Source organism: Acromyrmex echinatior, chromosome 14 (genome assembly GCF_024713525.1).
Source record: "Acromyrmex echinatior isolate Ae372 chromosome 14, ASM2471352v2, whole genome shotgun sequence".
Taxonomy (NCBI): Eukaryota; Metazoa; Arthropoda; class Insecta; order Hymenoptera; family Formicidae; genus Acromyrmex; species Acromyrmex echinatior.
The window spans coordinates 5,378,016-5,404,190 of record NC_141865.1 but is presented as its reverse complement, the minus strand read 5'-3'; the positions used below and the strand labels follow the sequence as shown (position 1 = coordinate 5,404,190).

The 26,175-nt window shown below is 34.3% G+C and overlaps 1 protein-coding gene across 3 annotated transcripts in view; it reads right to left on the bottom strand.

The window, feature by feature from the left end:
• The window catches only part of LOC105150448 (uncharacterized), a 141,249-nt gene that overhangs the window by 30,385 nt on the left and 84,689 nt on the right, over positions 1–26,175 (bottom strand). For all 3 annotated transcript variants that reach the window (XR_015547296.1, XM_087413051.1, XM_087413052.1), the window contains exon 4: positions 1,809–1,865. Coding sequence is in view for 2 of the 3 variants with exons in the window: in XM_087413051.1 (XP_087269177.1) it covers positions 1,809–1,865 (57 nt within the window). In the remaining variant the exon portion in view is untranslated. The remainder of the gene's footprint in view (positions 1–1,808; positions 1,866–26,175) is intronic.

Here is a 26,175-nt window from a genome sequence, read left to right as displayed (position 1 = left end):
TACAATATTACAATTGTAATATTTATATAAAATACAACATTGATGTTAAGAACAATACGTAATACTTCTGTCAATATTATTTTTAAATGTAATAACAGATTAATATTGAAACTATAAAAAAGATGTCGCATGGCCACTATGTACCGATAATTATAACTATTATAAGCATGTTCGCAGGATTGCGTTATTACGCACGTCAAATAAGTTTCTTAGTTTTGCAGATGCAGTCGTTTGGCGGCATCCATTACGTTCTGTCATCTCCCTCATTATCGCGCTTTCTGCGAAGAACGATACACGCTATGTCAGATCTCGTGACGCGTGACACCCTTCGAGTTGGTCCCGTCGTTCTCGAAACGCACGTTCATGGAATTAACAATTCTCCTTATTAGGTCTGTTATATAAAAGTTTGTTTTGCTAAACACGCAAGAATCTAAAGGACTAAAGGTCGTCTGTTAGATTATAACAGTGTATTTATTATACTATGCTCTAATATTTTCATGTTTACTGAGTGAATGTGAGCTTTATAATAGAACATATGTCTAATTATAAAAAATCGTAAACATGAAATAAATTTATGATAATTGGTAAATAGTTATATAAATTTTCCGTGCTATGGAATCTACAGACAAATTACAGAATAATATTCCCAATTGGTTTCCTCTAATTTCAATTTACTGACAATGGTCACGCAGCTCCGAAACTTTCCCACGATATGATAATATAACGCTAAAAATTTACACGCGCGCTTCCCTTTCTGTTATGTTTAGTAGGTGTCGCGTGAGTCAAGTTGCCATTTGCAATTTTAGCACTTCAAAATTCGTCTAAGTCGTTCCGCTTCGTCAAAATCGTAAAAGGATCCCAAAAAAGGGACTAAATTTTTCTGAAAATCATTGACGATTCAGTCGACCGTCCGCAAAGGATTTTTAGATATTTTAGTGATTCTTTTATGATCCTAACGAAAAATCTAATGGATGCACACGATTCTCCAAAGTTAAAAGGCCGATTATATGACACGGAAGAATTCCTCGAGGCAAATGATAAACTGCTGCGTGTAAGCGGCATTTGCCGAACGTAATTGGTTTTATGATATATTTTACGTGAAAAAAAATTAGCTAATGTTTCCGACATGGAAGACCTTTTGTAAAATAATCGATTATCTATATCTTATTTTATAAACATTTTTTATTTTATTATCATAAATATTACAAATATTAGAATAAAGTGGTACAATTTCAAACATGATACAATTCTGAATAAAATAAAATTTAAACCCAAATACAAAGTTTAAGTTTGATAACCTTGTTCTCATTGTATAGAAGGTACTGAACCACCAAATAGGAAAAATGAAACTTAAACTTCAAAAATTGAATTCAAATCTTATTTCGTTCAAAATTATATTATACTTGAAATTGTGTCACTTTATTCTATCAAATATTATTATATTATATATACAATAATATATTTTTATAACTTTCAAAAGCCTATTTTTTCATATATATAAGTTTTGGATTTCACTGTACGAGTAAAAATTACATAAATAACAGATCTAAATAAGGTTTTATAAAAATAAAATCTGATTAAGATTGACAACTCAAGTGACATTGTTGATTACGATAGTGTCTCAGATAAAAGTACATTAAAAAACTGGCGGTGCGGGTTCATTATCATGACGAGGCGTTCTTTTTTTGCGCGTATCATTCTATCGCTGTATTATTTCTGTACGAAATTTATGTCTACCGTAAACGAAGATTAAATGGCATCGTACGTTAATCGTATCAAGAATATACGAAGCAACTCTGCAAACTCACCTTGTATGGATTCCGGCGAGGTTGGCTCCTTATCGATTCGACCGAGTGCGTCGCTACCTGAAACAAAAAGCGCAACCAAACCCTCGTTAGTGACGCCATACTATAAGCCGATCGGGAAAATCATTCGTTTTCCGTGAGCGATACATGCGCGAATACTTTTTGCTTTGATCGAATCGGCAAACATTGTAGTTTTATTTTAATTACATTAAGGTTACTTATAACCTACTCCTTTGGGGATAATAGCACGCTTCTTCATCAGAAGAAACAATGACGAAGACATTGATTTATATTTGCAAACTGCAGCCTTGTCGTCTTCTTCAAATTAATTTTAGTACATATAATTATAAAAGAATAGCGAGAGAGAGAGAGAGAGAGAGAGAAATATATATATAATATACAAGAGAAACAATCCTCGGTGTTGTTATACATATTCAAATAATATTTGTTATGACGTTCATATTATTGTTTTAATAAAATTAATAAGAAAGATTAAATTTCAAATAGAACTAATATCTAAATTAATATATAAATGTTAGACTATTTTTACATTAAATTATGTCTGCTAATTATTAAACAATAATTGCATTTAGAGTCTTTAATATAATTCATTCTTGCATTTATTTTCTTAATGGAATCAATAAATGTGTACATAATAAAAATTATACTAAATGTATAAGTCATATTAAGAAATTTTACAACAGTTGGAAAGCTGCCTTTTCTATTAAAGACAGTGAATGTTTCTCAATATTCCTCAATGATCTGATAAATGTATTATGTCACAGTTCTATTCTATTCGATAGAAACCTACATTTGTCTTGATTAAAACCGGGAGATCAAGAGAACTGAATGGTTCAGATAGTATCAGAGTACATCGCATTTATCAATCAGGCTGCGGGCCGAATTATGCTAAAACTCGAGCGATCATGACGCATAGGAAATTGCGCTGATCACAATTTCTCGAAAATAGGGCGGCTCGCCATTATCCTGCCGTAAATGCGATCGATCGATATTCAAATAATCTATTTGACAGACCTTTTTCCAAGGAGGACGAGAAAGAGAAGATGGTGGTAATTCGGGGCGAGGATGACCACCGTACGTCACACGACGAGAGGGACGAGTTCGTGGGGGTCCGGCAGACCCCAGGGGCGACCACCTACTACCCCCTAGGGGGTCGCAACTCACCCCTGAAACGACTGTATTCAGATAATCCCACCTTTCCTTTTCTCCGTCTTATTTGCCCGCAACGACATTTCAATACATGCTCTCACCGGATAACCCACCACAAATATGGGCGGATATACGTGATCACTACGTGGAAAATAATAACGAGAGTAACGACTACATACAGTAGTACGTAGACGTTACGTAGAAGTAAAAAGGATGGGAAAGATTTCAGTCTTGATTCTCGCATTTCGTACATATCATCGTACATATTGGAAGATCACTCAGTGAATTATTCATATAATGAATTTAATATTGATCGGTAATTTGCATTTAATTTTTCCTTTGTCCTTAATTCAAGATGCGCGTATTAATATGACAATTAGATAAAATATTTCCTATGCTCTATTTCAAATTGTATATTTATATCTTCCACCAATATCTGCTTAATCGACGATAATATGTTTCATTAAAGTTATTCAGGTCGCTATAATAAAATTAAACAATGTTCCTTAACAAAACCGTTTTCATTATCGAGCGAAGGACTCCTAGAAACTAGTACGCGTTTACATTAATTAATTAAATATAAAGAGCGACCTTATAAGCCAGAGCTCGAGCTCTTCTCTCTTATGCATGCATGTAATAATGCCTGAGGCAATCTTTCTTACAATTTTGTAGAAAAAAAAGAAGGGAAGATACGATGCATAATTCAGTAGCGGGGTACGATCGATTGTTCGACCGATATTAGAGAACATCGATGACAAGATCCTTTTTCATGAGCGACAACGCGCGTTTAATTCTATCAATCGTACTTATGCGCATTAATTTTCAAAACTTTTTTAGCGCATAAAAATTAAAAAAAATATATACATAGATTTTTCAACATATTTTAATATTTATCAAGACAATCTTTTCGCGTTCGCGTGTATGGAAAGAATGATTTTGCTAAAATGTTTAAAAATTTAGTTAAATACAGATCTGAAAATAATTTTGTTGGACCATTGAAATAGTTATGTAGTAATTCAAACTGAGTACTAGAATGTTAAAACTTTTTGTAGTTGTTTTTCGTTGCTTGAATTTAATTCAAGCGTAAGAAAGTGCTTGAAGTATATATATTATGCAATTATTTTTTGATGGTCAAACAAAATTATTTTCAGATCTATATCTAACTAAATGTTCAGATTCTTCTGCAAAATCATTCATCCATGTAACTCTTTTATACAGAAGCCTCACAAAATTCTTGTTTAATGGTAGACATCAGCGAACGCGACGATTTATCAAAATGAAATACCGGCTGTCGAAAGGACGCCCACCCATTCCTTTAAATAGGAATGAACGCGGATAAATACGATGCACCTTCGTCGTTCGACGACTCTCCGGAGGGCCGTAAAGAAGTTACGGTTTGCACATGCACTTTTTGCCCCGTTGCACATATCACGCGAACGACTATAACCCCATGTCGCTTTCTCTTTCCTTCTCTGTTTGCTGTCATACCGTAAAATAAAAATTATGCGTTCATATTATTTATTAATCAGCGTATATAATTTTACCTTGTAAAATCAGCCTCAGTGAAATCTTCATGAAACATTGAGTGTCAAATGGTAACTGATAAATTCTTGTTTCAATGCAACTCTCATTAGAAAAAAAAATTGATTAAATTAATTGGGATTCTGGTTAAAAATAAACAAATCAGAATTTTCTGATTAAATCTATTATAATTATAGTTGAGGTAATCAGAATTTTTTAATTGATATTACATGATCAGAATCTTTTGGTTCGTCTATTTTCCAACAGAAATTTTTCTCAGTGCAATCTTTCTCACATAGCAGAAATACAATAGATGAAGAAATACAATAGATAGCAACGCATTATTCTAATACTGAGAAAAATGTTCTAATCAAATCAACAAAAGAGCAATATTTTGATGAAGACAGATTATCACAACCAGAAATGTTCGGTCTCACTTAAATGCCACTCTTGTTCAGTTCTTTTGTTAGTTCAATCACAACATTTTTTTCAATAAATATACATTTTCTTATTAACACTAACACTCTCATGTTTCACCTTTCGCATTATAAAGTTCTTATTATTAATTTTGCATTCTTACACATAATTTAAAAAATTCGTCCTAAAATACGAATAAAAAAAATTCCTCTCTTTTATTCTCTATTTGTCCGAAGCAGTCAATTCACTCAACTATTTGCGTCGAGATTTCCAGACATCAATTCTGAAGTACGTCACGGCGTTGTCGGACCTCACTTTTTCACTTATTAATTCGACACGTCCACGCCAGCCGGAATCGCGTGTTTGCGGCTACCGTCCCGGATACATCTTGGTATTCATAAAGGGCAGGCTTATACCTTCTTGTATAAAGCGCACACCAATCAGCAGCCCCCATTTAACGTATATGTATACGTGACACCTGTGCCGATAACTTCAATACCGCGGATAGGTGCTTTCATCAATCGACATACGACCACGAAGACGGAAGCGTGTCGAGACCACTATTATCTCGCGATTACGATCTCGTTTCGCCAAAGGCCGGTTATCGATTGCATGGATCGATCTCTTCCTTTTCCTTTATCGCAATCAGCTAGACCGCGTGGACTTTAATAAACAATGAGCGACGCAAAAATGAATACCGAGCTTGCTTATTAAAAATTCAAACATACACTTATTGAATTAAAATTTGGGAAAGTTGTACGTAGGTTAAAAATAATTTCAAAGCAACAATTTCAAATCATTTCGATACAACTATTTCATAGAAGTTGAATAATTACTCAACAATATAAAATTCCATGCCTTCGGTTAATCGATTAATTCATAAAATTCGATCAATTCTGTGCATCCATGTAGGTATACGTATCATGGACGGAAACGAGATTTTAATATTTAAGCTCGATAGCACGATACAATAAGTATAATAAGCATAGAAGCGACCGCCAGCAGGCGGTTGCAAGAGACGGTTGCAATATTAATGCTGACATTTCGGTGCTTTGCGGTAGTTTAACCACACTCCAGCCCCTCGCTTTAATGGATGCGGCTTTCCGACAGGGACGCTATGCCACGACTACGCCAATCTCGTCACGTATGGCCATATATTGCAACCGATATATCGATCTTTAAAATAAAACGGAATAAGAGTCTTAGAAGAATCTTAAAAGAATTTACAAAATAAAATTCTATTTCAATTAGGCAACTTACACACTTAATAAGTCATTTAAATAATTTAAGGTTTAAAGTTCAAAGTATAGATACCACATATGCTTTAAATATCCATGCGATGGTAGTAACAATGCGTTATTGACATTTTCGATTGATTCATAACATTGTAATGTTTGTACTTTAAACTTTAAATTCCTACAAAGAAAGGACTTGTGTTTATTTATGAATATTTCAAATTTTTAGTACAAGATAACTACATTGCGTACTAACATACCTTATATTAAGCTAAGATAGTCATTTTGTATGTGTCATATAGTAAATAGTAATGCAATGATAATGATGCATATGAAATTCTTTTTTTATGATTTATATCGTAGCATATAGATGTCCGAATTCAAGTCCAAATAAATCTTTTTCCATATATAAAATAAGAATAATTTATTATCTAAAATAAGAATAATTTACTATTTTATCAATGTAAAATTCTGTCATTCGAAGTATATTGAAAAAAAAAAGTTTGGTTATAAAAATTATCAAATGTTGAGTAAAATAACTTCAACCAAATATTTAGATAATATGACCATAATTTTATTTTTACAAATATTTAGTGATTATTATCAAACGGTACTAACATTTGTAAAGTTAAAACTAATTGATTTTTATATTATCTAAACATTTTGAAATTATTCCATTTGGAAGCTACAGCTAGATTCTTTCTTTCGATGCATACAATATTATTCAAAATGTTCTGAACAAATGTATTTTTTTTTACATTCTTTTAATTGACCTAAATTCACACGGATTCGTGTAAATTATTATGAGCGTATTCTTGTATTGCGTAATATCGTTATACGCGCGCAAAGCGATGAAGAAGGATTGCCAGAAATCATCTTCGTGCGAATGAATGTAGTGTTAGTGACTCAATTTTTCGCGGTGTCCTTACGATGATCTGTCTGTGTAGCGATACTTGATTTTCCATTTTTTTTTCCTCGGTTCACTGGTTCTGCTCGCCTTTACTTTCCCACGCGAACTACCATGAATACAAGATGCGGCACCTGGATACATCTAGTTCTCGCGTGGCGGCGATCCAGCCCTCTCATCAATTTTTGAGAACCCGCGCTCGGACGATATGTATGCACCGCCACCCCGACGCCGATAACCGATATGGAAACCACGTTCTGGTCGACCGATCAACCGCCACGGCTGATACCCATATACCCAGCCACCACGGAAAATCATACGCCGTCCTGCAATGCGCGTGAATAGTGATGAGAAATCGCGGCGGAACACTCGCACCGGAAGCTGATTGGGCGACTATATTACGACCATACCCGCTTGTGACAAAATCTTCAATTTAACATTGTTATTGGAGAAGAAAATCAGACGACAAATATTTTTAAACGATATTAAACGAAATAAATCGAAAAATGTTTAAATACAAATAAAAGAGAAAAAAAGCTATTTTCAAAATGGATTTTAATGCTTATATAAATGAATATATAAATATTTTTATTATCATAGTCCTGTAGAATTAAAATATTTTTAAAACGGAAGTATGCATTGACATGGAAATAGGCTGTAATTGGAAAACTTCGAGTTTCGCGGATATTAAAGTATTTACATTATCGGAAAGAAGGAGAAAAACTTCAGAAATGCCTATCGAAAAGGCCTTGCGCAGCAGTTCGCAAAAACACGATTACATAACTATCAACTTCCATAATATCCTACACCGACATATACACGTAGACACACACATCGAAAGAACCACGAGAACAGGTTTTACGCGCGTACCGGAAAAATCCGCGGGTTAGGTGGGACTTTAAATTCGAAACTTTCCGGGCGGAAGAGAAAAGAAACCGGCTGAGAAACGTCGTAAAAAAAGGGGTGAGAGTGAGAGAAAGAGAGAGAGGATGAAAAGGAGAAGGAAGTTCGTGTACGCGAGCCGAGACTTTTTCCAATTACAAACGGCGCCATTCGCGAACTGGTCGGCGGCGATTATTTTTGAAACAAGAATATTCCTCTCCGCCCCGGGACATAATGAGGAAGCGAGAGGCACGGTCGGAGGGCGCGATAATGGCGGCCGTTATGAAGAAATCAACCCACCCCGGCACACAGCCACCCCGTCGCACTCCGCCGGCGAGCCACGCTGGTAACCCACTTGATCTTCCGTTTCCATGGCGACCGCCTTGTCCAACGAACCCCCGCCGACTGAGACCGGTGGGGGTGGTGGTGGTGATGGTGGTGGTGGTGGTTGCGAACCTTCTCTCTTATTATGAGAGTTGCTCCACCCGAGCGGAAGGGTTGGAACGTCGCTCTTTCTCTTTCTATCTCTATTTCTCTTTCCCTTTTACGTCCCCCTTAGTGGCTGGACGCTTTCAGGACACACATTTAATGATATCTCGGTAAGTCGAAAGCAGAAGCCGTTAAAAACGAATGTAGTTATGCGAGACACTTAAGTGCTGATGTCTTCTACACGCGATTGCAACACCTTAGAACAATTTCCAAATACTATTTCAAGAGTATAGTTTAAAATTCAAAGTATACCACACAAATTTGTTTTCGATGACAGATTAGGTAATATTGAAATTTTCGAAATTTCAGCTATTGTTTGCATTAAATGCAGCGCGTTTTAATATACAATCCATACTTTAAAATTTAATATAAAAATAAAGATTTTTGCGTTAAATCTTAAAGTGAATTGTATATAATTAATATGCTTTCCAAATAAAACTAAATATATATAATAATAGCATTGTAGACAATGCAAAGTAATTACATTTATTAATAAATTATATATAATATAATAACTCAATATAATGTATTATAATAATCATGTAAATAATAAATAAATAAATATTGTTAATACTTGCAAATTACGATACAATCGAATAAGAAACGTGGACGCATTGGACGTTTCTGCGAAGCGGACAATAGTACTTTCTTTTCCTTCTTTTTTTCGTATTTCTCATTTGCTGTAACGCGGTCGAGCAGCCTATCCACAAGCGTTTTATGCATAACAACGATAATAATCATCGCATAAAGTAACCGATTACTCTTTTTCCGAGAATTTGCGTCAATGATCCGTGAGATCCGTCGTAATATTCGTATATCTCGAATTCCATGAAACATCAAGCGCACTATGCGGGTATTGCGTGTGCCGAACGCATTTCTCCGCTTCTTAGGACTAAATTAACGCATTATTTGTAATTACATAATCAGCTTACATAATTAAAAGTGTATTATTATTGATTACGTAATTACACGACACATTATACAATACGTGCTGTCACTGCGCAATATGTATGCCATTACACGAAAAGAACGATCTAAAATTTTACTGGATATAGATCTGAAAATTTTGTTGTTTTACAGCATCATCCATCATTTTTGAGTTTCCAAAAATTATTGTAATGGTCCAACAAAACTTTAGATCTTTCAAAAATCGTTTTTTTTTTTTCATATGTAGTAACATTTGTGTCTAAAACAGCCACAGTAGACGCATACTCGATCGATCATCGGCCCATACGATAATCGTTCTTGAATTTAATCCGGAGGAACTGATAGATTCCGAAATAATTGCCGTTCGTCGGATTGTTAGTAACATGAAAAAAAAAAGAGGGGTTAGCAGGGGATGTACTCGCGCCCTTTGGCAGATGATGGACGGTGGTGCGTAACAGCTACGGGGTGTCGCGAGTAAACGAGACGATATAGGAGAAAAAGAGGAGAATGATCTTCCGCGCGGGAGAGAAATGATTTGAAATTGATGAGTCTATCGCGACTTAGAAGGGTTGGGGTGTCGCGTGCCGCACCTCGAATGCATAAAGGATTCCCAACCCCTTTTTATTGCGCTTTATCCCTCGAGCTATTCTTCCAAGCGTGTTGTCTTCTCGTGCACGATCTTGTTTCCAACGAGGATCTGAGTGCACTCAATCGGAAAAAAATCAATAACAGACCGAATTATTAGTAAATAATTAGTTTTCTATTTAATTCAAGTTCAAAAATTATTCCGCTGATTAATGCTGATAGAATTAGCATTCCATAGATTTAAGTGATCACAAGTCACTTGATGCTAATGAGATTTTTCATGAAAAATTCTTACAATAATCAATTCACGACGTACTTCACATATATTATCGTCTTTTCGTTCGAATTACCGTGATAGTGCACAGACATGTCCACGCCGCGCCCGTTTCTTTGCACGTACGCTGGAGAACGAGAAGCCATTAACAGGGACGCATATACCAACATGTCGCCCGTGGGGGTGGTTTTCCATGGATTCGAGGGGAGAGCATGGACTGTATCCGAGCAGAGGAAGGGGAGAGAAAAGTGCTTCACGCGGCGAAGTAATGGAGCCGACTTATTCTGCACAGAAACTCCTTGGCTGGGAGCAACGACGAAGACGGTGAAGTATTCGAAGCATCGAGGGCGATAGCGAGAATCGTTCGAACGAAAGATCGATACCGAGCTTGATTCATTTACGAAATAGAAAATTTTCCCTAACCTTTAAATAGATAGGTGGCTGCAGCACCTCACGCATAGTTATTTTAAAAACCTTGTTCTGGAAAAAAAAAAGTATTGCCCAAAAGTCTTAAATCATTTTTACATTTATCCGTCTTATAAAGATATAAATAACGTAAATTTATAGTATTATAATTGTAATTCTATATGTACTAATTGAATAGATAAGTATAAAAATAAAATTTGTTTGGGTTATTCTCAGCATCCCAACTACTTAAAAGTTCATTGATGTTGACTCATTTAGAAATACTAAAAGGTTTGCGAATTATCACTGTGTCGTGATCTCATTGCTAATGTAACATTTCGTGAACCTTGCCGTTTACTTCATTAGAGCGAAGAGCGTACTAATATTGAACTCCTCTGGAGAAATCCCTTTATATAAACTCATTGACTCCTTCCTACGAAAAAACGATTTTAATAAAGTATGTAAAAATTCTAAAAGCTAGATTTTGCAGATCGGAAAACAGTTTTGTTAGATCATCAAAATATAATTAGTAAAAGAATCTCAAGCATAATGAGCAATTCTACATCTGCAAAGACGGTATCAATAATAGCAATCAATTTGAACGTGCTACATAATGATAAAATTCATTCATTCTTTATAGATATTCTTCATAGATATACGATTTATACTTTATTTTTTATCTTATCGCTAGGATAATATTTCCCTATTTTATCTTTATTTTGAAACCGAAAATTCCTTTTCTCTTTTATAATATACATTATAGGGTATATTCAGTTTCTTTATTTAAATATTCAAACTAACAGATAGATCACGTTATATATTTTTATGCGTCATACAAATTATCTACAGATTATTCTAAAGAATATCTAAGAATATCACATGATCTTTCTCAAAGAAGCCCTCCTATAAAATAACAAATATAAAAGCGTACATTAACATTAATAATAATGTATATTATATTAGCGTTTAACGATTAAGTAATTAGCAGTAAAATAGAAATCTTCCTGAGTGCGAGAACGAATATCTTTTTTCCCTTTTTCTTTTTCTAATAAAGTTAAATTAATTTTAAACATGAATGTAGCGAATTCGCCTCGCATAAAGAATATTAAGGAAAACCGAATTTTTATTACAAATTGTTAAAACTCAACTATTACTTATTAAGAATAAACTTGTAGAGTGGGGAGTAAGACTTACGCGAAGCCTTGCTGCCTTATCTCAAGGAAAGCGCGAGTATAGGTTTTACCAAAACTTTTTGAGTGTCGATTAGTTCTGAAAGAACACTCCCACACTCATTTTCAGAATATAAAAGGAGCTGTCAAAGACAGAAATAGAAATAGTCGATGTGTGTTATTCAGAGAGTCAGTCAGTTAGTTACTTAATTACAGTTACAGCTACAGTTACAGTACAATCAAGGTGAGAACTATCCTCGCGCTCCACCAGAATCTCACTTTCCCTTTTCATTGTTTTACTTATAGCATTTACTTATTTCAACAAACGAAAATATTGAATCGAATCTATCGACGGAATCTCTAAATCTCTAATCGGTTATATACAAGTACATATACATATATGAATCTTCCCAGTGAACCGCATCCTTAACCGCACAACTTAATCTTCGATCCTCGAGTAAATTGTTTAAATACATTGACTCAAAAACGGAGAAAATCTCAACAACAACATTAGACGTAACAATAATTATTTTGACTGTTTAACAAAATTATTTTTAGATCTGCATCTAAGCTAAATTTTTTTTATATTATACTTCAGCAAAATCATCCTTTCTGTGAACCAATATAGATTAACTTTAATGTCGGTTTAATTTATCCTTTATCTTTTTTAATTCTTGGAGTCGGAAGATAAAAAATAAGTTAAACCGAAATTAAAATTAATCTACATTGAGAAAATGGTAGAAATGAATTGAGAAATTCGCATACGTCAACAAATCATTTAAATATTTTTCATAATATTATTTTCTGTGTTACATAAATTCTAATATAACTGTTATCAAACGTCTATATCCTGATTATAGTACATTATGCATAGATATTTGAATAATTGGGAGAACAAGTATATATCGTCTTTAACAATATGATAAAAACGATAATAAGTCTGAGATTACATAGTACGTGGCTAATCCTCGTCATGCAGACTCAAGGAAATTCGATGCGTCACGGTATTCTGATAGCAGTTGTAAATCGCCGTGAATTGTGACAGATTGTGATTAATGAGCTTTAAATTAGATCTCGCGGTGTAATATCAAAAAAAGTTCGATGCATTAAGACGTTTTGTCTACATATTTTACTTTCAGGAAGATTTCATATTCCTGAATGATCTCATTCGAAAATATTATTTTATAATAAAATTTATAATTAGATTAGAAAGAACGTTTAATATTTTCAATTAACATTATAGCATGATCAAAATATTTTATATTAATATTTTATTAAAACAAAAATAATTTTATGACTCCAAGGATATAACAAATATGACCAAATTGAAGAGAATTTAAATACAAAGTCAAAACGTTTGCAGAATATTAACTTCGTTAATAAATACATTCTAATTAGTTACGAATTATATCTTATCGTCTTATAAATATTATTTATATTTGTTATTTATATTTATATATATTAATATTTGCAAAATAAGTCGAACTAAAGCGCGAAATAGCCGAAGTGATAAAACGACTTTTTCGTTATCTTTATCATCATCATTACCATATCAATGTCGTTATTAAGATTATTAATCGTTGTCAAGTATTTTGCATTTCATCGAGATCCGTACACCAGCACTGTGAATATCGCAAGTTCATCAAACCGATCTGTTCAGCTGATCGATTTTAATTAATGGCCGCTCGTACCGATCTTACTGATTAAGTAGATCGTCCGCATGAATGAAATATTCATTGAATGCAAAGACGCGCGGAGCGCGTGTATAAACCATTAAAAAATAATAGCGACAGAAATTCGCCTTAATTGGCGCAATAGCCGAGCCGAGGAATAATCCCCGTATAGTCCTGACAATTAAGCGCGATATGCGGGAGATCCTGTGTGCGTATACAAGCCTTTCTCGCGCACGCTGCTGCTCATAATTACGCGGTAATTAGAGAGGTTTGTCGGCAATTAACATCTTGAATATCGTCGCGTCGCCGCGCGGTATCGGTCAGTATCGCTGTTCCCCTTTGATCCACCCAGATCTCTGGCGCCAGTTCTTGAGAATAAAGAATTTTGATCCATTGTCTCCTTTCATATAAAGATTCATTTGCATTTATTTTGTACAGCATAGTACAAATTAATAAATTTTGAAAACAAAATAACTTATTTACTCTCCATTGATTTTGACTGCTATTAGAATAGCATATCGAATGTCTTCAATAACCATAAATACCATTTCATTCTCTACTATGTAATTTGTGTTAGAATAAATGGATTGTATTTAATTATTAACTTTACTCTCATTTAAAAATAATAGAAGCTAAAAGACAAAAAGAGAAAAACGATCATTTTCACGAGATTTTTAATAAAATTATATATTATATGTAAATTCATAAAAAGAACGAAGTATTAAAAAATTTAGATTTGCAAATAATTTCATTGGACCAAAGTAGTTGCGTAAAAATTTTAAGTATAATGAGCAATGCTGCAAAAGGTTTCGATATTCTAGTAATCAGTTTAAGCGTCTTACACTATTAAATTTACATATAGTGTTAAATTTAATCTAATTCAATATATATATATATATTTATTTTTTATACTAAAGCACTGGATAAATTTGATAAATTTATTCAGTGTTTTATAAAATAACGATGTATTGAGTAAGAGTAGTGGCAACTTAGATTAAATTTGATAGTATATTTAAGCGTACACATCATTTTGATTCAACAAAATTATTTCTGGATCTGTATCGAGTTAAATTTTTAGATACTTTAACGTCATTTTCGTGTAATGTAACAAATAAATGATAAATAGATATCTCGCAAACAAAAACTATTCGTACGCCATTGATTTTCAAAGCTCGTGCTCATAACTCGCTCGAGCACTTCTATCTCTCACGTAAGGCACGTAGGCACTGAAATATCTGGAAGTTTCCGATCCAGAAGAGCCTTGTGTCTCGGCCGTTAATTGTTCCATCGACCGGAAGTCCGCGCGCGCGGAAGCTCGCCACCCCGCCTTGTCTCCCGCGCGGTAACAAAAGAAATCGAATATCCCGCCATCGTTTCTCTCACCAGTCTTTCCCTCTTCTATCCGCGTCTCGTCTATTCCTCACCATCCCCATCCTCGGACCGGGATATAATTTCCTGGGGCAAGAAGTTTCTAATGACAGAAAATCTAATATATATCGCTTCGAACCGGAGGTTTCGCCGGCGCTCTGCGAGCAGCTTTTCTTGTAATTAAGTTATAACTAAGGGCGAGCGTGGGCGTAGCACGATGGAGATGGTTCCTTCGGGGGTGGTCGGAAACGCGGAATAGGATAGGTTGGGGTAACGGCGGAGGAGTGTTCGTTCTTCTCGCAAGAGTGGAAAACAATAAGAGAGCCAGTACTAATCCGCACCATACATTATAACTGCCGAGAGTGTTCCTGGCGTTGGCCGGAAGCTGGTGCGTAAGACTCGGCCTTAGCAACTTTGGAAAAACAGAATTCCATGATGGCATTATATAAAAAGCTACTCCTCACTGTTTTTAATGTAATTGAAATGTTATAACAAAACACGCAGGAATTAGAGATATGAGTAATTAAGAAAACTTTGGAAAAATATGTGTTTCTAAAAACCTATATACCCAGGAAGAGCCGCGTGTACCATGACAAATCGCAATAAAGGTAACCATAATTGTAGCACGGTTTGCAATACACCGGTAAAGGCAGTGCGCTCCGCGGAAGAGAAGACGTGAAAAAAAGATAGTCATCGTTGGATTCGCGTGTATCCACGGCGGACATATTCCGCGCATTCACGCGCGTTCATATCGTGTGCTTTTCCCAGGCTACAGTTAACGACCATCGAGGTGATCGCACACACGACACGGTGGAACTCGTGATATACATGTAACGAGCACGTACGTGCAACATATCTCTTCATGGCGATAGAGAACGGGAGGGAGGACTGGTCATTAGGTAATAAGGACTGATTTTTCCACCGGGACTTTTATTTAGACATCGTGTGCGGCAATTTTCTTGCCGCGTTCACACCGATTAGTTCGGTCGCTACTATCCGTGAATGGTGATTCAACTGAAATAACTTTTAACTTTGTTAAACTGCTGTCGGTCAGCATCAATGGCGACTACTACAATATCCTTTAGTAACGCATTAAGTAAAATTATGTATATATAAACTGAGACTTACAATAAAAATTTAATATTACATGAGAAGAATGATTTTGCTAAAGCATCTAAAAATTTAGTTAGAGACAGATTTGAAAAGAATTTTACTTGGATCATTAAAATAATTATGTTGAACGCTCTAACTGGTGGCTAAAATGTTAAAACTTTTTGCAACGTTAGACTTTAAAAGCATGAATTTTTAATTGTCAGTTTTGGTAGATAAATTTAAATTTGTCAAAAAAGAATTAAAACACAATCCAATCTATAATATCATCTTCTTTTAACGTAATTAATCTACATAATTATTTCGATCGACAAAATTATCTTCAGTTTTGTATCTATAGATACAGAAATTTAGCTATAGTTAAAATTTTAAATACTTTAATAAAATCATTCTTTTCGTGAAAATTGAAAGATTGATAAAAATCATTTTAACCAAATTTCTACGTATTTTACAAACGTCTTAAAATATGTAATTTACTGTAAAACCTCCCAAGATGTAATACTTTTGTAAAGAAAAAATTATAATCACATTAATTTTCACTGTGCGATAACATTTCTGGATAATGCCGAGTAAGAAAGACGAAAAGAATAAATGTTAGGATTTTGCAATAAAAGAATGCGAAGGATAAAGCCGCGAATGGAATTGGCCAATAATTATCGTAGCGTGCAAATATCGATAATAACTCGACGTGAAAGAGGAAAACGGGTGGAGAACGAAGGTAAGACGGTGGGCCGGGCATCACGCCTGGAAAGGAACAACTCAATTGCGCGAAATCGAGTTAGGTACCAGCACGCCGGCGGGGATGTAATTAATTAATTCGAGAACGCCATCTTGCTACTGACGGCCGAACGGAGAAATATTATTTTCAGGGTGCGGGGCATCGCGGCGGAAGAGAAGGCAGGAAATTAAGCGGCTTCAGTTCCCTCTTAATCTGTACCTTCGCAGAGAAAACTGCCCATCGCTATTCGTTCTTTCTGTAGCGATAGTATTAAATTCTGTGCATATTTCCTAATCTGCGACTACGTCAACGTGATATTAAATTGGCTATATATTGTATATGGCAACAACTTGTTAACAAAACTTGTTTAATATCTTAGATACAGTGCGTCAAGTTTATTCATGATGTACACTAGCTTTGTAACTAACTACATACCTGTCCGAGGCATACACAGAGAATATAGTCTTTCGTTAACGAGGAGTTCAACTCATAACGCTTAATTAAGGTGCTGTACAAAGTAAGAACGAGAGAAGTGAGGCGAGGGGAGCGATCGGGCCCTGATCGTGACTGGCCCAGAAGCAAGAACGCGGTCAGATCCCCTGATAACGATCTGATAAACCGCTCTCCCCAGATCGCGAAGAAGCTACATGCACTGTAAAGGAAAAGAGACGAACTTCGCATGTTGTCACGAATATATTTTCTGACCAAATTAACTTCGATCTTATTAAAATAACTTTTATGTCATGAAAAAGATCTTTAGATAAAATATAATAAAGATTTTAGATAAATTTAAAAGTATTAAATAAATAAAATAAAATAAAATTGTAATAATGTACAATACAAAATAAAAATGTTTAATAAATATGAAAAGGTCTAAAAATATGTTAAATTCATCAACGTTGCATAATTTCGTATGCCAAATATAAATGATAAATTTATTATCGCTAAAAAATTTAAAATAAGTTGCATAAAAGATAAAGAACAAAATCAAAAAAAAATACCTTAAGCAAATAATATTCCTTAATTAAACTACATAGCAATAATTTTGTTTAATAAATATATGTTTGTTTAAGAATTAAAGATTTACAAACTTATGCATAGAATCTCCTAGGTTATCTCAAGCTACAAGATATGCACTTCGATTTCATTTTTATAATCTTCTTTCATCTGATAGACATAAAATATTGATCGATAATGCAAAGCGTGATTGTCATTCGACTTCTCACGATATAGTCCTATTGAATTTTTAAGCCTATCCTCTATAGAAACAAATGTGGTCCATCTCTTCATTAACGTTTTATTAAAATTTTAAATTCGTAGACTATTTACTTATCTCAAAATTCCTAGAGCAGAAGCGAATATCAATTCAATTTACCGATAAAAAAGATTTTCGCTTATTCTTCATCTTTTGCAAGGCATAAAATTAAATCATCTAAGTATCTGACATAATATACAACGACAAGATGAGGAATGTTCGTGAAAAGAACTATCGCATGGGACGATCGCCTATTGTGAATAGGCGAGAGTGACGAGAACTCGAGTAATTCAAGTGCATCTACAGATTGTCCAAAGCGAATAGGGTGACCGGAGTTTGGAGCAAAAACGTAGAGGGGGACCATACCTTTAAAATAGCGTGGTCATACCCCCACGAACTAAAAGCAACCCCAATCGCCGCACGCTGCTCTAATCACAGAAAGAGGGTTGGTTTTACATTTTAAATCTCCTACCGCGGCATAATTATTGACCATACGCAATGATAATGTCACAAAATTAATTCCTTTTATCTCAGTTTAAAAGTATCAAACTGATCACCTGTACAACGTTTAGTTTTAAGCTGGGTTGCAGATACACGTTAACATTGCAAAGGAGAACATTATTACAAAGATACTGAAACATATACTATGGACATTAAGCGACGAAATTTTATCGGGTCGCAGAACCAATGAGAATGCGACTTGCATAATATATGTTCGCGTTGGGGATCGTGCGAAAACGATGCTGCATAGTAAAATAGAAAAGCGAAAAGATGATTCAGTAAGGCGACCAGATGAACGTTATAATGTGGGCATTGGGGTTGAATAATAGAAATTTTTTATACTTTAAAATTTCGTGTGAAAAGGCATGGTGGCTAATTTAAAAAAACGATGCATGCGGGAGATAATTTTTGTCGTTAAAATTCGAAATTGACGAGACAATTTGAATTATGCTGGTAGTGTTGCTCGGGATAATCAACGTGAAATTACAAGTAATTGACGAATAAAAAACAAATATGTAAAGTTTAGATTTCAAAGATGATTGTATATAAAATATCCCATAAAATAAAAAATTTATGTGAAATGTAAATTCATAATAATTTAGCTATACAAGATGCTGGATTTCAATTAAAATTAATGATATTTTAAAACATAAAATCATATGTAAAACAACTTTTCTAAATAACTTAAATATTTTTATTAAAATATTCGTACTTATCCTCCGGAAGATATTCCAGCTCTTTCTTTTGTTGCGCATATTCCTCCAGAATCCAAAAGTGTAAAATCACAGAAAATATCATCAGAAATATCATCCTTTCAAGTTTCCCCTTTTGGAATTAGCAACACTTTCTTGCCTATCACTTGTTCGTCAACAACACTTTCTTTGCTCGTTATACAATTAATAGAAATTATTTAGTTTAATTAACTCGAAGAAAACATAGAAATATAGATCGATCAGTTAACGTCTCAATTTGATTTTCAAGTAAAAAAAAACTGAAAATACAATATTTCAGATAAATTTAACACCTTGTTCAACACATTGCATTTGCACAATTCGGACGCAATATTTAGGATCGAAAAGGTTTTATCAAGATTTGTTAATTCTATATACTATCTTAGAATCGTCATGTGCTTCTCCGTTAACTCTCATTATGAGAGCAAGAGCGGGGAACATTTTTAGTTCTTTTCTTTCAGAGTTACTCCAAGTTAACTTGCCGGACGCAACGTTCCTACTGGTGAGAGCCAAGGCTGTCCATTCGCAATGGTCAGCACTGCCTCTCTTCCCCCATCTGGAGTTCTCTCAGGAAGTACACCCCCGCATGCCCTCAAAAGCGTCAAAGTGAGAGAAAAAGAGAAAGAAGGAGAAAAAGAGTGAGAGGAAGAAAAAGAGCGGAAAGAAGAGAGAAAGAGAGAGATATAGATCCCCTACGTGCTTTCCGAACACCCGCACGGCCTTCCTATCGCACGGCCAAGGGTACATACATTATCCACCCCTGATCCCCGATCCCGCTCAACCAACGTTTCGATAGGTACCGCACTGAATTATAGAAACGTCTCTCCTATCTCTCTTCTTTGACGGTGCGTATCGACAGACGCGAGCTTTTAATTTTGCCAACTAGTAATTTACGAAGTTATTTCGGAAATGCTTCTTTGAAATCCACAATTGGATAAATACTTTACATACATATTTCTCTTTCAATCGTATTAATTTTTAATTATTTATTATAAATAATATTTTACATAAGTTATAATTAATTTTATTTTCTTTTTTCCCTTCCCTCGTCTCTCTCTCTCTCTCTCTCTCTCTCTCTCCTCCCATTCTCTAATTCTTATTTATTAATTAATAATATTATATTTTGTTTTACAAATTTTGTATAGTTTCTTGAGTGCTGTTAAAAATACTGTTAAAGAATCACTTATGTACATAATAATGTTTACTTGTAACAACACGTTATTTTGTGTATAGATTATTTTATTTTCTGTGTCGATGTTGAAAGTTTCTAACCCTGAAAGAAACAAAAGAAATATTAACATATTTCTTTTTTGGCTCTTTTGATCCTTTCAACATTCACAAAGTCATAAAAGGAAAATAGAAAAAGATTGAAACGCTTATTATTATGTGATAAATTTTGATAAATAGATTTATTTTAAAACAGAAAAGAAAGAAACAATACTTCTTCACAATAAAAGACAAAAAAAATACTATCAATTATTTATGTTATATTTATACAAATATTTCAAATTCAACGTTGATAGAAAAATATGTTCGAAACGTTTAAAAAGAAGTGAAATATTTAAGAATTGTTTCTAAAAATATTCTTAGAAATTCATTCTTAAGAATATTCTTACTTAATCTTAGAAATACGTTCTTTTTAAACAGATTGCTGCCTCATCTTTCAAAGAAAATACAAAATTTCACTATCATAACATTAAGTATACCACGTAACACGATGGCATAATTAATTTTTCTGAGCACGATACATCCAAAATAAATTTTATTCAACTGCACTATGCTACTAATAATGATTGTAAATGTCGATTGATTAACTGGAAATGGTCTTATGTGGGTTACGATATAAATAAAACGTCTGCCTGCATAAAAAGAATGATGCATCGGTGCTCAATTACTTTTACATCCAGATCGATCTGCAGATTATCTAATTTGGTTAATTAATCAATTGCCTTAATTATTGCCGGTCTGACTCGATAACGAATACCTACAGGCGCCTTCATCATTCTAAATGCGCCGCTTGATTGTAATCGAGTTATGGTTTCCTCTTTGATTCCAATTGTTGTAATTTATTGTTATCTTTTTGCCAAAGCATTATTATATAAATTTTTTAGTTCTCTCTATATATGATATAAATTTCGAAGAATATCATGAATTAGATTGATTATGAAGATTTAAGTATAAAAAAATGCATTCAATTAATTTATAATATTTAAATTAATAATTTGTCAATTTTTCGAGCTTATTTAATTTTAAATGGCTAAGATAACCATAAAAATCAACTGTAATAAATTTACATTATAAAATTTATAAAATATATAATTATCATGATATAATATATATTTTATTATATATCTAAGAATTTCCTCAAATAAATTTTGGAATATATTGCAGTATATTATTGGATAGTAATGAGGAAAGTAAGTCCAGCGAGAAAATGTATACATTTTGAAAAGGATGAGAGAAAGAGAAAGAGATGTATAACGAGGGAGGAATTGTATAAATAGGGAAACAGACGCGGCCAGCTGGGGTCCGCTACAATCTGTCCCAAACATGGTCCATTGGTGAATGATGAATCGTCTTTGTTGACACGCAGAACTTAGAGATCCGTGTTTCAGTCCGAACAAGTTAAGTATGTTAACGAAATTTTTCGTTGTGGATGACTATCACGCCGATACTTCGAGATACATAAGTGATGTATTCGATTTTTCCCTAAGGGAAAATAAAAATACACGAAAAAAGCGAGGCCCACTACCTGCCGGTATGATCGCGCATAGTGGCGCGTGAAAATAATTGATCCGAGAAAATATATCTGCGTATACCGTGCATACAAGTAAAAGATATCGCTCCGATGCACCGTATATTATACGTTACGATGAGTATAATAATTAAACGCCCATCCCTCATTATTCATACGCTTGAGTGCGTGTAATGGCAGACTCGTGCATCAAGCTGAGAGTGCATTCGCGCTATTCGTTTTAACGCATGTGCGGTAAATCTGCAAAAGAGTATACAAAAACAGTAATTACTCGAATGAGAAAGCTTATCACGTTTCTGGCGCGCAATGTGTATCAGCAGATATCGCGATGTGTATTTCTATGTTTTATTCTCTATACCGTCTGATCAATGTGTGACTAATGGATTTTTTAAATATTTTTAACCCCATTTTTTTTAGACATCAGGTATGTTCGCCAATCGTTATTAAATTGTATAATCGAAAAATTATGCGCTCGAGAATAAAGTCTTATAAATATACTTAATTATATGTAGCTTTTTCATAGATTCAAGAAACTTACAGATCTATATTTACTTTTCAGGAATTTCATTGGTACACTAAAAGAATAATTAAAAAATCTAAAAATTTGGCTAGATACAGATCTGAAAATAATTTTGTTGCACCATCAAAATAAACATGATGAGCAATGCTGTAAAATGTTTTAATATTCTAGCAATCAATTTTGTCGTCCTACATAATTGTTTTGATGATTTAGCAAAATTTTTCAGATCTGTATCTAAATAAATTTTTAGATTCTTCAACAAAATTGCTCTTTCAATATACGTCCTTCTTCAAGTATCTTTAATCAATAACAATCATCGCAAATTATAGATACAAGGTTAAGTTAAAGTGATATAGAAATATTAATATCAAAATGTCAATAATATCTCAATATCAAAACTTTAACATCAAAAATCACTCTGCTGCGCATTCTGATGTCGAGAGAAGCACGGGAAAAGGCACCCGCACGAAAACTGTCTCGTCGATTGAAAAGCGGGAGGATCTCACCCACGCTTTTCCGAGGGGGAAGAGTCAGAGGTCGCTGAGCGCCCCTATTTTGCAACCACCCCTTCTCGCCGACAGCAGTGCATTTGACCAGAGCATTGTCCGGAGGAATGGGCCATTGTCAGATTGAATCATCGTAGAGTGGGGCGGAATATTCAGGGATGGCCGATGGTCAGTGGCCATTATTGTTACCTACGCGTGTAGGGCCACGATAGCGGTCTCACCGTCGCAGCCGTGATCGACGGTGTGGGTTCGACCGGGGAAATGGACACACTCGAAAATGTGGAGCGCGGACACTTTGTCCTTTCATTCGATTTGACCCGTGCCAGATCGGTCCGTGCAATCCCGCTTTTCCCCATCGCCGCGCGGTGAATTATTGGCTTTAATTGTACGCACGATAATGGGCAGGCTGGACAAATTTCCGGGCGGGAAACGTTCTGGGACTCTACGAACAAGGGATTTGACGTGACGCCGCCACGCGCAATCCAGTCGCATCCGCCAATTAGAAGCGATTGAATGTTTTCAGAAAACTCGTTAATACCATATTCGAATGCTGGGAATAATGCTATTTAAGAACGGAAATGACATATGTACCTCATGTGATTTACAGAGAACTTTCGGTATAATTGATTATCGTAGAGTAAGATATACTATGTTGACAGACAATGCTTTCAAATTAAATTATTACAAAAGAAAAAATATGATCTTATTTTTTCCTCTTAAAGATTTTATTGAAAAATTTAAAACATTTTTAGAGTAATAACACATAGTTGTAGTCAATGTTAGTGGTATGAGCATATTCTAAGGGAGGAACCGTATTGTCCAGCGACAAAGCGAGAGATCGGGGGTCAAGCTAGATCGGTCTAGGGTGCAGTAGACTGTGTCGTTGTACGTTGTATAATGATATTGCTCATATGTCGCGTGTGTCGTGACCATCAAGGGTCAGTCGGGTCAAAGGTCGCCTTTTCGATGATTCGTTTGGGGCAGTTTATACATCTCATTATGATAAATTTAAAATAGAACTAGAAGGTAAAGAGAAAAAATCGCAATGTGCACTGAAATGGGTAAATATATGTGTATCTATTCTAATGTTTTATATTAATTTTTGTATTAAATTAACATGGAAAATGTGCATCTCTATCCCAACTTTAATAATTCTATTTTTATGTTGCTTCAATATCAGCAACAAAATTACAATTCCGTCAGTGTTATTGTTTAAAATAAATAATCGTTTTAAATTATTTTTAATTATTCCGTGAAACTATTCGAAGAAAGGTCAAAGAAATTCTCTCGTTTCTTAAAATTACTAGAACTAACAGCTTGTTGTCAGTGTCCTCGCTGTGAAACAGAATATTTTCCGACATACTAATGCCAGACCGCTGGCAAATCTGAAAAGGTTCTTAAGAATCTTCTCAAATTCAGTCCCACGTTTCCGATACGTGCTTCAACATTCCTAGACTTTCAAGGTTTTTTTATATCTCTTCTATTGATGACCTATGGAACACGTATTTACATATCTATGCATTCTATATTTGGAAAATGCAATAAACAGTTTTGTCGGTATCTTTATACTTTTATTAGACCATCAGCATGTTTTACTTAAAAAAAAATTTCTACAATTTTATATTTCTCGAAAGATCAAGATAATTTGAATAAAAAAATTGTTTAAATAGGTAATAACTAAAATAGCAATAAAATTAAAATAATTTTTCTTTTTCTATCTCGTTTTTCAAAAAAATATTTTTCTAGTGTTTGTGTGTGTATAATTGTACAACATAATTCTCTAAATCGTGACTAACTGTTTCGTATCGGCGTACACAAATTAGCTGAATATTTATATTCAGAAAAGATCAATAGACGAAAAACATTAAAATAACTTCATTCAATTTGGCGTAAAATTATATGCGTATAATTTACAAGAAAAACACTAAAATTGTTATATACTGTGTACAATAGTGTTTCCTACATATCTCTTAATATCACCAAGAAACTTTTGAAGAAAGTCAGGTATCTCCGAATAGACATCATCAAAGATGAAATCGACGAAATGCACATGCATTTCCGATTAATGCGTTACCGAAACGAGTTTCAGTAGGAGCCAATAGGTTGAGCGCATAAACCGCATTCCATATGCCCAGGCCGACTTCGCGTTCACCGACTTCGGGTCCGCGACCCAGGAAGTAGGTAGTAATTTCGAGCGTAGGGCACGGCGAAATTAGCAGGCAAAGAGCCGAGAGATGATTTTCCAAAATAACACGTCCCTTGTACAATGGGGAGGCAATTTCCCGGGGACCAGCTGCCGCCACCTATCTGATTTATCATCTCGCGTTCCCGATGAAGAGAAGGGCTCTCCTCCACCTCGACCGTCCCGCAGGAACACCCTGTAGCCGCCGCGCGTTTCTTTTCTTAAAGAAACTGGTCGAGAGACTTCTCGCTAGTAATTATCGTGCGCCAGGTCATCGTGGAGCCTCCCTCTGACACTCGAACGCCGCGCGCGAAACAAAAAGCAGGAAAAATACGATTTTCGTGGGCAGATTAAACTATCAGTTAATTGAATCTCTTTGGCGAAAGAAATTCGCCTACTCGGGTTTGCAAAAGTCCGAGGGTGCCTTTACTCACTTTTATTACATTTTAGCATTCTTCCTTCCCTTGTTGCGTTCAAAGCCACATACAGAATAATAACTGATTTTAAATATATATTTGTAATTAATTATATTATTTCTTTATTTCATTCTGAAGAATATCCTCAATACTGATCATTCATAATTGGTAATAAAACACTGTATACAGATTTTGCTAAAATATATACTTAAAAATTTAGCAAACATAGATCTGAAAATAATTTTGTTAGTTCACCAAAATATTTGTGTAGAAAATTCAAGCATGATGAGTAGTGCAAAAAATGTTGATGTTTTATCAGTTAAAACGTTCTACATAATTATTTTGATATATATATATATATATATATATATATATATATATATAGATATATATATATATATATATATATATATAAAATACAACAAAATTTATTTTTAAATCTATGTCTAACTAAATTTATAGATACTAGCAAAACCATTTTGTTTGTGTAAGAAGTCGTCATTTCTGTAACTTTTCAAAATTAAAATGAGTTTTATTCTTTTCGCATTGTACCAAACAATTGCTCGCGATTACGAATGACGATAAACTTGGCATCTGTACTGCGAAACGCGGAATTGGCTGGCTGTTAGTTCGTTGGAATTCGTTGGGGAAGGC